General features: G+C 36.2%; 2 protein-coding genes across 4 annotated transcripts; both read right to left on the bottom strand.

Moving 5' to 3' along the window:
* Positions 1–2,348: 2,348 nt before the first annotated feature.
* On the bottom strand, positions 2,349–8,844 carry LOC130552228 (class I histocompatibility antigen, Gogo-C*0101/C*0102 alpha chain-like). Of its 2 annotated transcripts, XM_057330433.1 has the most exons (7): positions 8,658–8,844; positions 7,132–7,389; positions 6,338–6,622; positions 5,643–5,924; positions 5,452–5,562; positions 5,267–5,296; positions 2,349–5,123 (listed from the first exon to the last, which is right to left on the bottom strand). In XM_057330433.1, the coding sequence occupies exons 1-7, from the start codon at positions 8,710–8,712 to the stop codon at positions 5,077–5,079; spliced, it is 1,068 nt and encodes a 355-aa protein (XP_057186416.1). In that variant the 5' UTR covers positions 8,713–8,844; the 3' UTR covers positions 2,349–5,076. The 2 variants fall into 2 exon arrangements, with proteins under 2 accessions (XP_057186416.1, XP_057186417.1); XM_057330434.1 differs by lacking the exon at positions 5,267–5,296.
* A 225-nt stretch (positions 8,845–9,069) lies between these two features.
* On the bottom strand, positions 9,070–14,559 carry LOC130552227 (class I histocompatibility antigen, F10 alpha chain-like). 2 transcript variants are annotated; one of them, XM_057330431.1, is made up of 7 exons: positions 14,382–14,559; positions 12,009–12,251; positions 11,391–11,648; positions 10,865–11,128; positions 10,656–10,772; positions 10,473–10,526; positions 9,070–10,309 (listed from the first exon to the last, which is right to left on the bottom strand). In XM_057330431.1, exons 1-7 carry the CDS (start codon positions 14,449–14,451, stop codon positions 10,242–10,244), a joined length of 1,074 nt encoding a protein of 357 aa, XP_057186414.1. In that variant the 5' UTR covers positions 14,452–14,559; the 3' UTR covers positions 9,070–10,241. The 2 variants fall into 2 exon arrangements, with proteins under 2 accessions (XP_057186414.1, XP_057186415.1); XM_057330432.1 differs by having other exon boundaries at positions 10,485–10,526.
* Between the last annotated feature and the right edge of the window lie 673 nt (positions 14,560–15,232).

Here is a 15,232-nt window from a genome sequence, read left to right as displayed (position 1 = left end):
TGTCTTGTGATAAAGGACCGAAACACCCAATGAGGATGAGGTGCACAACTAACGATGTGTCACATTGATGGGAACCATACAAAGGTTATTATCAGCAGCACCTCACCAAAAGGCATCTTTCACCCAGGGTAATGGTTGTGATGAAAGTGGGATCAGACACACAACTCATGAGATGTCTCTCTGATAATAGCAAGGAAAGGTAAGTATAAATATGCTATGTATTTCTATCACATAACCCCCAAACACAGAGGATGCCTACCCGACGAACCCAGTGAAACCTCAGACCTCCTTTCCTCTATTCATATTCTTGCCTGCTCGCCCTGTCATGCATGGCGTGGGAAATGTCCTATTGGGCAATTAAACTGTGCTGAAATAGTGGGATTATAACACAAGTCCTATATTCAGCGAATCTGTACTATCCATATTATTCGTTTATATTTAGTTTTATTGTTTATGGATTATTTGTTAGGAATAAAAATGAGCAAACATTGCATAATTTTGTTAAAAGAAAATGTAAGATGTAAAGATCTAATATTAAAGATCAAAAATGTTGTCAAAAGTTTATTAGTCAGTGGAGAAAGTATTCATCCCTAAATAGTACAAAATAGCCTGGCATATTTTCCCACTTACCCCGATTTTTAGAACATTCTGAGTGCTGCAAAGGCTCTGACAAGATTTTCTCTATCAGTGATCTCATAACGTTGCGTTTAATGCCATGGTGGCATATATTTAAATAAAAAAAAACTCATACAGGACTTTTTTGTCCCCATCTTGAAACTAAAGTTTCTTAAAGTTTCTTTAAATAATTTTGACGACACTTTTCCCTTAAATCCTCTTAATATTTACCCTGGTGCATGTGCAGCGTGATGCGCATAGGGTGGTGAAATAATCCTTTGACATGGTAAAAAATAATTAATGTTTCCTGTCGCCAAATACGTTTCCCTCTTACGATCTTTTTTTTTTTTAGGGGGTCGACGGCTTATAAAAACGTAGTTCTGGTTTTTTTAGCTTGTTTACTGTACACCTTGTCACATAGCAGTTTTTAGAAATTGTTAGAAATCTGCATCCAGTCCAGGAATTTGTGGCATAAAAGTGTCTCTGTCCCAACAATGGCAGCCATCAATGTACACTTGTATTTGCAGTATACACATCATCATAACCTCATAAATCATAACTTTACGTAATTGTCTTACCTAAATTGTGCAGAAAAGGCGACATATTATTACAATGATTAGTTGCACGAACTGTTAGCTTAAGTTTTGTGATGCACTGTTTGACGTAGGCCTACAATAAATACACTAAATGTAACTGAAAATGCAAAATGATACAAATTATTTTTTCATTATATTATGATACTATACGATACGATGCAATATAATCCTGGTGGTAGTATAAAGCAAGGGAATCTGCACAAAAACAGGAATCTGATGGTTTTAGGGATTAAAATACAGCGGCGGATTCTGTATATGGATCTCAAGTGCCCGAAACATGTAGTTTGTGTTCATATTTAGTTTTGCATCTGTTTAGAGTTGATTTAAACATTTGTGTCTTGTAAGTAAAATTGATCGAGTTGTGCTGTGTATGGAGAGCCCAAAGCCGACCACAGCCAGGGATGTCTCTCGATAACAATGGATTTCAGCAGTGTTTTCTACGGGATCGCACGCATCCATTTGTTAGCTGCAAAATGTTACATTACAGAACGGCTCGTATTGTAGTTGCTTGCATGCATGTGGTGTTGTTTGTTCAAGTCAAGATGTTTTAATTTTATGTGCAACGTGAAGTAGCCCTACTTTTTTCATGTATAGGACTTTTGTGTGTAATGTCTGTTGTGCACAACAGGAACAAAAACAGGCTCAAATCAGTAAAAATATTTTGATTCAATCAGAATATAGCCTATAAAATGTACACTTGGCCATTTACCTTTTTTAAACAACTACATTTTAACTCTGTCTGAAATGCAGCAGTAATTGCATCAACAAATATTCATTCTTTTGTTAGTACTAACAAATGGCCATATACTTTTGTGATGGAAATTGTATTTATTCATTTATTTCTTATCTTTAATTATTAATGCATAAGTAAATCCTTTGTATTAGGGGTGTGGTAGATTTCCCCTACACACCTGAAGTTACCTACCTGGTGGAGTGACTTCTACCCGAAGGCTACCTCTCAACGCTCCACGGAGTGATTTCCAGCCCCTCTGGAAGTTACCACTCAATGAGTTATACTCTTCTTCTGAGTCGGACAACGTCTTGCCCCTTATAACACCACTTGGGTAATAAGGTAAGTATTCTGTACTAACTAACCTGCTGCACAGCAGAAACCAGGCAGACTCCAGAAAATGCTGTTAAAATGCTTTAATCACAGCCAGGAGGATCTCAACCCAATCACAAAGAATCCTTAATCAAAAGGATACAATATATAGGTATACACATTGATACGGCAAGACATCATTCTTTAATATGATTGGTTCAATTGAGCTACCCCACTGTTACTTTGATTTTTGATTTATTTATTGTTTGATTATTCTAGCTTCTTAGTCATAAGACTATTTAGGGAACTTGTGACTTGTCTGTCTAGCCATATGCATGCATCAGCATTATTTCAGAACTGTACAATTTTTTGTCCATTATTTGTTCAAGAGGCACAGCTTTGTGGAGTGGCATGAAACTAACCACCTACAAAACAAAAGAAACGGTACTTGACTTCAGGATTAAAACGGCATGTATAAAAAAATAACAAAAAACTCAAGTGGGAAAAGAACAGACAATCTACAGAAGGCCAAAGTTGACTACTTATTGCTTGGACTGAAGTACCTGTGCAACAAAATGCTCAACATCATTCTGTGGTTGCCAGTTCCCTATTTAAGGCTGTGGTGTGCTGGGGCACTGGTGCAATAGTGGGTGATGTTGGACTGGGCTATACAGCTAAAAACTTTATCATCTGTATAATGTTTCATGTCATTCAATATCGAGAATTATTGATACATTTCAATAGCCTGAAATGAGGTTTTACCACTGTATTTTTTACATTTTCCGCATTTTAACTGTATTACTGTCAGACTTTTTATTATTTTATTTGAGCCTATATGGGGGGCTTGTTGAACCCTTACAAATCATATCTGTAAAATAGAACAATAAAATACAAAAACAAAATACAAAGACAAATAGAACACTAAAACATTTTCCTTTTCCAGACTGTTAACACTAGCTTTACTTTACCTGCTTGTTTTTTAGACAGCTTTAATAACAAACAAGTGTAAGATGAACAAGATTGTTAATTTTGCTAACTGATCTGATTAGCAAGGTCAACTAACAGGCACTAATCCTTCATGGTATTTATTGATTAATAGATTATTTTAAAGAAAACCTACAATGAAAAAATCAACCATTTGTAAAATCTGTCAGTCACCATGAAATAAAAATTCTAAGTGTTTTACACAGAGATTATTATAAATGATTTATCCGTGCACAACATTAATTTTTGAAATTCATTTGCACTTGTAATCTTTAATCAAAAACAGTAAGCTCCTCTCCTCCTCTCAACAACAGCTCTTCACCACATGACGTAAGCAACAAAAAAAGAGGTAGGACTATACTGACTGTCAACTGTTCTGACTGTTCGTGAGTGTGGATTGGATGGACACTTTTCTATCCCATGATGCCACGGGAGCTGAGCAACGGTCCAATTTCGAATGTAAATCAGATAAATATACTGGAAAACTTTAAGAAGGACGTCCGTTTTTAATGTAAGTGCCAATAAATGAATTTCTCGTGACAAAGGCTGCGTCCAAATACCCCCACTTACGGTCTTTGCACTTGACTACTTTCATGACGTATTTCCTGTTTTTGGCCCTAGTGTTCTAGTGGGCGTGAAGATCCCAAGTGAGCATTTAGTATTTCTAACCCGATGGGATGCATATAACGTTAATTAATGTGGTGTTTCTAATTATGAGATAAAAAGCTGTTTTACAAAATACATAACTCTGGAGTTTTCACCAATAAAATATGTAACACTACGTTTTACTACGAAATTATATGTTATATCTAATTATATAGTCAGATTTATTTTTATAGCGCTTTATTTTGTATTGCATCAAAGCAGCTGTGCCCAAAAAACAAAAACAAAAGAAAAACACATGTTAGCCAAACATAGAATAAATAAAGATATAACCTTAAAAAGTAGTAGTATAACATACACTTGAAAGCTTTCCGCAACATCTCGCGAGACCCGAGCAAAAAGTCTCATGACTCATATCTAGAACATGATGCATGATGGGATACGCTTAGCCTTAATACCGCTCTGAAGCAGTATTCAAGCTAGTGTGGGTTTAGTGTGCGTTAAGCGCACTGCCCTTTGGCATTTTTAAGACATTGGACACACTTGCGCTCTTCCTTCCTGTCGCGTGCACGCGCTCTCAAGTGGCCAAGACCGCAAGTGGGGGTATTTGGGCGCAGCCTATATTATGTTTTTATCAACGCGCACGTGTAGGTTGTTGTTAATACGTCACAGGTCAAAGAGCATACGGGTCACATGACCATAAAACATGGCGGACGCAGTATGTCTGAAATGTATTCATACTACTCCCACTCATACTATATAGAACGTATTGTTTTAACGGCCGATAGTTAGGTACTACTAAATTCAGTACGTACTGTCACAGTATGCGATTTCGGACGCAGCGATGGTGGTTTCACAGAAAACTGTTAATCACAACAAAACAACTGAACGCAGCCCTTGTGTAAACCAAAGAAAACACCAATCACATGGTGATTTCACTTCATTTTCTTTCACCAAGCATTCTTGCGCAAGAGCGGTTTCCTGGAGAGTGCTTAAAGTGATAGTTCACCCAAAAATGAACATTCTGTCATCACTTACTCACCCTCTTTTAATGTCAAACCTGTTTGACTTTCTTACCTCTGCAGACCACAAAAGAAGATATAAATTTACAACATTCCAGTTTACAGTGTAAACTAAAAAGCATGTGTCATACTGCTGCAAATTAGTTTGCTGAATTTGTTTAATTAATTTTATTGTTTGAAGGTGTTTCTTCATCTAATTCCTGCGGATTTTATGTCATAAAGACTGTTGTGATAATGTTGTGTCCACACATTCTTCAGATGCTGAAAAAAAAGTTAAATAATTAAAAAATACACACCCTAAAACCTAAATTCCTACAACAAAAATACACAAGAAAATGTTTCTCTTTAGTCTGTAAATTTATGACATGTAAGAAACAAGAAATATTTCTAAAAAGTATACTTACAAGAAGCAGAGGAATATTCACTTTTAGAAGCTACAGCATCAAAGGGGATTACAAAATTATAATATCTATTATTAGCCACAAATAATGGCTACATCATAAATGAAGATAGCTTTTGGATTTGTTTTATCCAGATATACTTTTTCATTAAACTATTTATATTCCTTTCACCTCCTCTTTTTCTGTACCTGCATATCGCTTTCTCCATATTGTCACTGCAGCCACAATCCCAAAGAGCAATGCCAAAACTGTTAGCACAAAGGAAATCACCGGCTTTATTGGTGTCCCATGATCAAATTCTGAAAAATAACCCATGATTCATGTTCACATACAGATTAAGAGATAACATATTTTTTTCTTTTCATTCAGTGTTAAATACCTAAAGTGATGTCCAGTTTGTTGTCCAGAATGAGATGTGTGGCAGTGCAGGTGTATTTGTGTTTCTCTCTCTGTTCTTCTGCACTGATCTTCAGAATCTTCCTCATCTGGTACGTCCCGTCATCATTGGGCAGCAGATCTCCTCCAGTGACATCATCAGTTACAGGCTGCCCGTCTCTGAACAGGGTCAGATTGATGTGACGAGGATAAAATCCTGTTGCCAGGCAACTCACTTGAGGCCCAAAAGACAATTTGTTGTGAAGAAGCCTGACTTTGGGTTTCACTATGAAAAAAAGGTGGTAGACAGATCACCCAATATTCAAGTTCTGTCATTTATGTTCCAAACCTGTACCGTGTGTCTTCATTTCTTTATTGAAACCCTCTAAAATATCCTAGCCATTTTATTTACCACAAAGTGGTTCAAATCGACTTCTGTGCTATATTTTAAGTCTTTTGAATGTATAGGATTAGGATAGCCTGAATTAATAACTGGAGGTCTGTTTCTTACACTTACTCTTCACCTTCTGTTTTAAACGAGGAAAAATCCAGTTTTAGAACAAAGGATTGTGAGTGTTACAGTAAAACATACAGCAGCTAAATATGAATTACAACATAAGTAGCATTTTAATTATACTAATTATTCATATTTTATAGAACTTGAATATTTTCTGAGAGTTTGAGTGGAAGTCGTCTTACCTTTTCTATTTACTTGAATTCTCCTTTTTTCAAGGTAAGCCTTAAGAGTCTTAATGCAGGCTGGGTAATAAAAATATTCATGACGCCACATAGAGATGTCAAGATGAATTTTCAGCACCTCAGCTGTGATATTTAATGAACCCTGGAATGTAAAGCTGTTCTCTATATACCGCAGCTCATCTGTGGTGGAGCCTTCAAAAGCACGCCGTGTGATCATTTGTCCCGGTTCACCATTGTCCTTCAGCTCACACAAAACCAGTTTTTGAAAAGCAAGAGCACCTTTAACTGAAAAAAAATAATGAGCTTAAGTACTAAATGAAAATAATTTTTCATAGCATTTATAAAGCAACTAAGAGTATGCCATAAATTGTTAAATTAATGTTTTTCTGTAGAGAAAAGCTACTGATTTTGTTAAGTCTGCCATAAAAAGTGGTGCTTGACAAAACATTTCCTATTGATAATATGCATGTGAACAAACAAAACAAATTCAATTTTGGCAACTCATCCCTCATGTCAAAATCCTCAAATCGAAACATTCTTATAACTGCCTGGAAATACCAAGTAATGTATATTGTGTATACACTAAGTTGCTGTGAAAGTGTCTGACAAATGTATAAATGAAAATGAAACAAACAATAGTAGCAGCAAATTTTCACCAGAATTTTATCATTTTTTTCACTTCCTATTGTGTATGTATTAATCATTGACAAAAGCCTGTATTGTTCTTGTTTATACGTTCGAATGTTTGTCAAGACTTTTTAATTAAAATGATGGTATGATTGCACAATACTTACCATTGGTTTTATTTAGATTTTGAGTTACTATTGCTGAATTTTCTATAAAAGATGCTTCTATATAGTCAGTTATTTTAAAGAGAACGTTAGGATCCAACACTGTATCTTCATTTGTTGTGTTTCCTCTTCGAATGAAGGTCTTTGTCTCACCATTATAATACAGAAGTCTGACATCATCCAACATCAATGTGTAACTGAACTGAGGAAAGGGGCTTTGTCCTTTAATGTAAGTTGCAAGCACCCAAAAAGAATGAGAGCCTGTAGCCAACAGGAAAGTTCAAAGTGGTTAAAGTAGTCTGTGATGCTAGTTAAATACAAAAAATTTGATTACTATTTTATCTAAGAAATATAATTGTTTAAACATCAACAATTGGTAGCCATCTAACTAGATGTGACTAGACATCTAAAAATATTCTGGGAGGGTTGCTCCGGGGACTGGGACTGGAAACATAAGCTTCGAGAATATATAACATTTGAGTTTTGGCTCCTCTCAAAGATTTTTTCTAACTGAATCATCAGTTGCTATATCACTAGGAAAATCAACACAAAGAAAACAATGCGAACCTGGTGTTTCACACAGACAGCAACTTAGTGTTGGTCCACATCTGGTACGTGTGGATTCCATTTGGGTCGCATGTGGGCCAGATCTGGGCCGACACTTTGTTGCCATCTGGGTATAATTTGACTTCGTCCAAGTTCATTTTTACAATTTATTGAAATATTGACAAATTCTGTGAGACTGTGCACCCGTGGTTATATATTGCATTATTATATTATATATTATTAATGAAAAAGCATTTGCATAATTTAGCATTTTCAGTTTATTTACTGTACGTCTAATAGTGCATCACAAAAGTTAAGCTAACAAGTGCAACTAATTACTGTAATAGGTTGCCTTGTCTGCACAACAATTTAGGTAAGACAATTACGTACAGTTATGATTTATGAGGTTATGATGATTTGTATACTGCAAATTGTACAATGACGGCTGCCATTGTTGGTGTTGTTTCATGTTATTAAAATCTTGACTGATCTTATATCTGCTTCTTGCCTGATTTTTCCCAAGTGTCACAGTGATCGGTTTAATTTAATTTTGTTTAATTTAATTTTTCATTCCTCATAATGCCATGTAGTTAGGTCAATATTAGGCTATATTGGTAACACTTTAAATAAGGTTGTAGTTGTTAACATTAGTTAATGCATTAGCTAATATGAACCAATACTTCTACAGCATCTTTTAATAGTTCATTTGATTTTAAGCATTTACCAATACATTTTTGTAAATCAAAAGTTGTTAACATTAGTTAAGGTATACAGTGAATTAACATGTATGGCTACAGCTGCATCGGCATTAATTAACATTAACAATTATAAACGCTGAACATTAGGCTACTTAATGCATCAGCTAATATGAAAGGCCTTATGTTAACAAATACAAACGTATTGTGTTACCATTTAATTAATATATGATATTGATAAATAGATTAATACTTTATTGAAATAAATGTTCTTATAGAAAAAAATACCTCTTGGCGCAGCTGTTTGAAGTGAAAGTAGAAGAAGCACAAAAATCCTGTCCATGCTGAAGTAGGCCTAGGCCTATTTTTAGAATTTTAAAATGTCCACCTTACGCAGTTTAGGGTGGCTGTTTAAGCTTAATCGGAGCTATTAATGCATATTGTGTGTCTTGCGCTTGTTTTTCCAGAAGTTCTACTTTCGATTTCAACAACAGCAAATACAGAGCCAGAGCGCATTTGGGGCACGCCCTCACCGGTAGGGAAAACTTACCAACCCCCGCAATAAGGTGTGTTCGACGACTTGATGCGCCGCCGCAAGAACTGACAGGCAGATGACATCACATTACAGCAAGAGGGATTTAAAATGCAAATAGGCTTGTTCGAGGATTGGGTCATTTTTATTAATTCCTTTATTGACCATACAAACAAAACACCACATTTCAATGGAAGCCTTACATAAAACAACATCAGACTGCAAAGAAAATGCCACCTGTGACGAAGTGGTATGGGAACACTAACAAGATCATTGTAGCAGACCACGCCACGCTGTTACCAGGGAACTAAATGAATCAAAAAGGGAGCGCACATGTTCACTAGTGTGAAGAATGGGTTCCAAGACGTGAATATCGGAAAATACAAAACTTTATTAGGCACAATTAATAAATATGTTTAAAAAGGCTATAGCATCAACCCAAGAAGCAGATATGACACTCATACACAGCTTAAACAGGAGAGTAATTAGAGTAGTGAGGTTATGGAATTCCTTACCTACAAACATCCGAAGCATTGACAGATACAGTTTTCTTAATTAATCTTACGCATTGGCTACTATCAGAACAAATATGCAACCACTATAATGACTGTTGTAAGTCCCGTGTTTTTTTATATACCGTTTTAATTAATCTTACATATCTGGATACATGTATTGTGATGTTCTGGTGTATATGTAATATTGCATGTTATTTTATTTGTTTACCTGCCCAGGGACAGCAGATGTAAATAAGCTATTAGCTAACTCTGGTGCAATTACTTTTAATTGTGCATTGTCCCTGTAAAAATAAACAAGTAAAGAGAGCAAGGTTTACCAGAGGCAGGTAAACTAGCGACCAAGTATGACACTTCTATATCACAAAATTGTATCACCAGGTGCACGTCACACCACGCGCACACACAGAGAAGGTCGCGGATTTAAAAACGAGGACTTGAAAAGTACAAGAACCGAACTGAATTGAATTAGGATTTCCTAATTGCGTCACCTGCTTATGTTGCGTGGCGACAGCAGCAGCCAGCAGGCCACAGCAATGACGTTTCAGACTTTTTTAAACAAATACGGAGCCAGAAAAAATATATTTTATTTTAGAGAATATGACACGTTTATGTAGATTAAAACAGCCCATCAGTATATTAAATTAACCAACCTTAGAAATTTAAAACACAAAAATGCACCAATAATGTTAATGAACAACACCATATATAATATTAAAACACTGAAATGGACCGTTTTTGTGAATTACATACTTTTATTTAAAGATGGATGAATTAACAGGCTAGATTTTGTGAAGAATTTTATAATGAATCGTCTTATGAGGGTATTTACAAATCATTAATCATTGAATCATTGCTGTGACCAGAGTCCACACTGTTCACATGTTGCACAGGTACTGAAAATAAAATGAATGTTGAATAATTAAAAAGAATATTAAATGCTGGTAAAAATAAAATAATAAAGCTTTAAAATTCAATAAACACTATAAATGTAAAAACAAATGTAAGTGAAGATCAAATACAGATCATTTTTGGAGTGGATTAAACCATTTCTTTCACCTCCTGCCTTACCTGCATGTTTCCTCCTCCATAGAAAAACAGGAACTACAGCCACTATAAGATCAACACCAACTTGTTAATATTAACAACCAAGTGCTACATGATGAATACATAAATAACGTTGAATTTGTTTAAACCAGCTATCCTAAGCTTATTGAACCTTTTTTTCACTTTCTGTCTTACCTCCACGTCGCTTTTTTGCTTGAATTATGGCAATTACAGTCACAGATATGAGCACCAAACCCAAAACTGTTGGGATTAAGATGATCACTAACTTTAATGGTGTCCGGTTATCATACTCTGAAACATAACCCATAAGTAAAATTCACATTGAGATTGAGAGATGACATGATTTTGTCTGTATTTTAGTTTTCTTTAAGTATATTATTTACCCAAACTGAGTTTGTTATCTAGACTGACATGTGAAACAGTGCAGCTGTATATGTGTTTCTCATCTGCACTGATCTCCAGAATCTTCCTCATCTGGTACGTCCCGTCATCATTAGGGAGAAGATCTCCTCCAGTGATCTCATGATCAGCTACAAGCTGTCCGTCTCTGAACAGGGTCATATTGATGTCACGAGGGTAAAATCCTGTTGCCCGGCAAAGCAGATGGGGCCCTGGAGATTTCTGGCCGAAACGAACTTCAGGTTTTACTGTTGAAGAAATATGGCAGACAAATCATATAGCCTACATTTAAATGTTTATTTACACACATTGGCCAGAATTTTCTTCAAACATTTACCTTCTGTTTTACAGAGGAAAAACAAATGAACACAGAGTAGGAACAATGTGAGGCTTAAGGGTGTAACCGGCACAATAATATAACTGAAGCTATAGCATAACAAGGGTGCTTGTTTTTTATTAATCTTTAATTGTTTATTTTTTACAGTTTGACTGGAAGTTAATTTATCTTACCTTTTCTGTTTACTTGATTTATTCTTTTTCCAAGGAAACCATTGAGCAGTTGTATGCAATAAGGGTAAAACAAATTTTCAAACTGCTTTGAAGTTGCATTATAATCGATTGTTGGCACCTGTGCTGTGTAATTTAAAGTACCATTGTACCAATGGAGCTCATCTATGGTGGAGCCTTGTAAAGCCTCCCATGTGATCATTTGTCCTGGTCGGCCCTTGTCCAGCTGACACAAAACCAGTACTTGAAAAGTACTAAAACCTTCACAAAATAAGCCAAAGTACTTTAAAAAATGTACATGAAAAATACAAACACTATGACAAACATACATATTCATTGATATTTCATAGTTACAAAACAATCAAATATAATTAAAGCTACTTATTTTTGGTAAAGCAAGACACTCAATCTGTAAATACACTGTCAGAAATAAAATTATTACATTATTGTACCCTAAGGACCTACTGTGTACAAAACATTTACAGTAACTGTACCTTTTAAGGTACACAATATAAGTCTTTAGGGTACAACTATCCCTTGATTGACACATTGTGACACTGCCAATCATGATTAACATTTTCTTTGTGTTCGAATGTTGTAAAAATGATAGACAATGCTTACCCTCTGGTTTATGGAAGTGTTCTACTATTGCCCATCTGTTTTGTATGGCTTGACCTATGTTATGCAGCTCATTAGAATTAAACACTGATTCTTCATTTGTTGTATTTCCTCTTCCAATGAAGGTGTCTGTCTCGCCATTATAGTACACAAGTCTAACATCATTCAACATCATTGTGCCAAAATACTTGGGAAAGGGGGTTTGTCCTTTGGTGTAAATGGCAGATGCCCAAAAGGTATAAGAGTCTGTGAAAAATATAACCAACAACAACACTCTAAAACAAAATAATTATAGCTGTAAGAGGTTAAGAAGTTAGGTTAGATAAGAGGTTAGGTTAGATTCAAATGATGAGCAATGTACTATTACTTTTGGTCAAGACAATATTGTCATTGTAAGAGTTGCACAGTGTTATGATCTGTTCTGTGTTCCCCTGTTATTTTGGACTTCTAGGTTACTTCCTGTTTGCGTACCATGTTTGTAGTCTTTTGTAGTTTTTCGTGTTAATTAGTTTCCCCAGTTGTTTCTTGTTTCCTTGTTATCCCATTGTATTTAAGCCCTAGTGTTTCCTTTCTTTGGTGTTGGTCTTTGTTTTCACGTTCCTGTGTTGCTCGTGGATTACCTTGGTTTGTTTAGGCTTTGTTTGTTTATTTAATTAAATTCTAAACTGCATTTGGATCTATTCTCTGCCTGGTTCCTCAGTGTGACAGAAAGACCGATCCTACTATGGATCCAGCAGTCGTCCTAGTCCACCTACGCCAGGGAACTCTCACCCTCGAGGACCACATTATGGATTTTTTTAACATTGCAAACACAAGTAATCTCCCAAATTTCATGCTTATAGATTTTTCTGTTATGGATTAAACCAACCACTTCAATAACACCTCATCTGTAATGGTCCTCGAGGGTCACTAGCCGAATTTATGGACTATGCTCTTCTGAGCTCTGGTTCCACTCTGACCGTGGGTGAGGTTCAGGAGGAGATTGCCTCTAATATTTTTTTTGGGGGGGCGGTGGCTCTGAGTTTGCAGTGGTCAGTCCAGAACCCGCTCGCAAAATGGCCGCAAATCCAAAGATGGCCGCCAGTCCAGAGCCTGCTCACAAAATGGTCACCAGTCCAGAGTTAGCTGACAGCATGATTGTCAAGGCACAGGCGCCTGGTTGCTAACCTGGAGGACTCCTCTGGCATCTGTACGGGTGGCTGGTGTTCCCAAGGTCCCAAGTCCGGTGTTCCCAAGTCCGGTGGTGTCGGTTCCAGAGGTTCTCCCCTTGGATTCTGCTCTGACGGTGATGACTGCTGCTCTGCTGAGTGTCTGGGCTGTGCACTGCTCTTCCACTCCAGAGGCCGTGGGCAAGCTGGCTGCATGTTGTCCAGCTCTGCCGGCGCCACCCTTTTGTCCTGCACCGTCCTGCCCTGCCTGCGCCACCCTGATGTCCTGCCCTGCCCGCGCTGCCCTGGCATCCTTATTTAATTAAATTCTAAACTGCATTTGGATCTATTCTCTGCCTGGTTCCTCAGTGTGACACACTGTGAGATGCCTGAGATATTTTAGATATTTATTTTAAAAAATGCCACATGCAGAATTTGAGCCATTACTAGCTTGTTCTTCCACTATCCTAGTTGGCTTTTGGAAGGTAAAGAGTTACATTATAAAATAGAACATGTTTTGTTTAAGTTTAGTTTAAAATATTTTTACTAGATAAAGGGAAAATGAAGCAACTCTTGGAAAATCATCATGAGCTGCTTTTTCATAAGTTATATAGTGGGCAACGGCAAAATAACAATATCCCATTTTTCACATAAAATTAACTCCGTTGTGTGTAATTGTGAGGAAAATCATTTTCACTTTTTTTTTGTTTTCTGTTTGTCTTGATAAATAATAAACCAATTTTTTTTTCTCATTTATTTAATCATCGTTATTCACAATGTCGCAAAGAAATCTGGAATTAAAATCCAAAGATTAACATCTGAGATAAATGAAACTGTACAATGAACTATGCAAATGTGAACTTGTATTTCATAAAAAGTTATTGTATTTAGCCAAAGTTAGACTGATTTCCCCTTTCGAGTTTACAGATTCATTTAAAAAATGCATGTTTATTTCATGTTTGATATTTTCACCCACTTTACATAATGTGAAGTGAGTGAAAGTAGAAAACATGAAATAACAACAGCCACTATTTCTTTATTAACATATACGTGCATTATAAAAATGTGTAAAAATAACATTAATTACTAAAACCTCAACAACACAGGCGCTTTTCATTTCATCTGTTTTTCGGTCTTGCAGCAAAAAGGCAATTAAGTAGTTTGGTTGCATGTTATAGGCTTCTGAAATTTGAATAATTTTATAAAACATTTTCTGTCAAAATCTTACCATTTGGAGCAGCTGTTGGAAGAGAAAGTAGAAACAGCACAAGAATTGTATCCATATTATTGATATTCATACGACATGCATTCGGTAAGAACTCACACAAATGACCAACTTTAAACTGTCATCAGTCTCACCCTTGTGAGAAGTTTATCTCATTGAGCAGATAGTTTTCCGTGTTGCGCTCAATTTCATGCTAAATCGAAAGCATTCTATTCATAACATTACATCTGATTTTTTCCATTGGCTCACAGCCATATCAGAAGGTGTGACTGTGAGGAACAGGAAATTTTGTGAAGAAAGCTCATTGGTTGAAAAACCAAATGGAGTGGCATAGTCACGGGTGTGCCACCGGTGCCACCACACACCTGGAAATAGGCCTAGATCCAGAATTATTACAGCCGGCTCACAAGTTGCAACAAAGAGAAAGACCAGACGCGCCAATCTTTTACAAAACATTTATTACAGTTTTTCTCGATTGCTTAAACACATTTCTTGAAAGTATGCCTAGTATTCTCAAAACAGTAAACACAAATCCATAACGTCTCACCCAATTCCCCAAACATCCTATTTTCAGGTCAAAATTAAGCTCTCTTCTCAAAACCATTCAAACTTGCACACCCACACTACAAGACACTGGTGAGATCAATTCAAAACACTGTAAATAAAACCTCTTATTGAGATTCAAGAAAAATTCGAATTCACATTACATTTACATTTATTCATTTGGCAGACGCTTTTATCCAAAGCGACTTACAAGTAGGAGAGCATATAAACATTTTGTCAACACGCTAAACAGTAACGTTAGTTTACAGCATGCTATAGGAGGATTAAAGCTGGAGAAAGCAAAGGAGACG

Source organism: Triplophysa rosa, linkage group LG3 (genome assembly GCF_024868665.1).
Source record: "Triplophysa rosa linkage group LG3, Trosa_1v2, whole genome shotgun sequence".
NCBI lineage: Eukaryota > Metazoa > Chordata > Actinopteri > Cypriniformes > Nemacheilidae > Triplophysa > Triplophysa rosa.
Note: the sequence above shows the minus strand (reverse complement) of the source record. Positions and strands in the feature narration are given on the sequence as shown.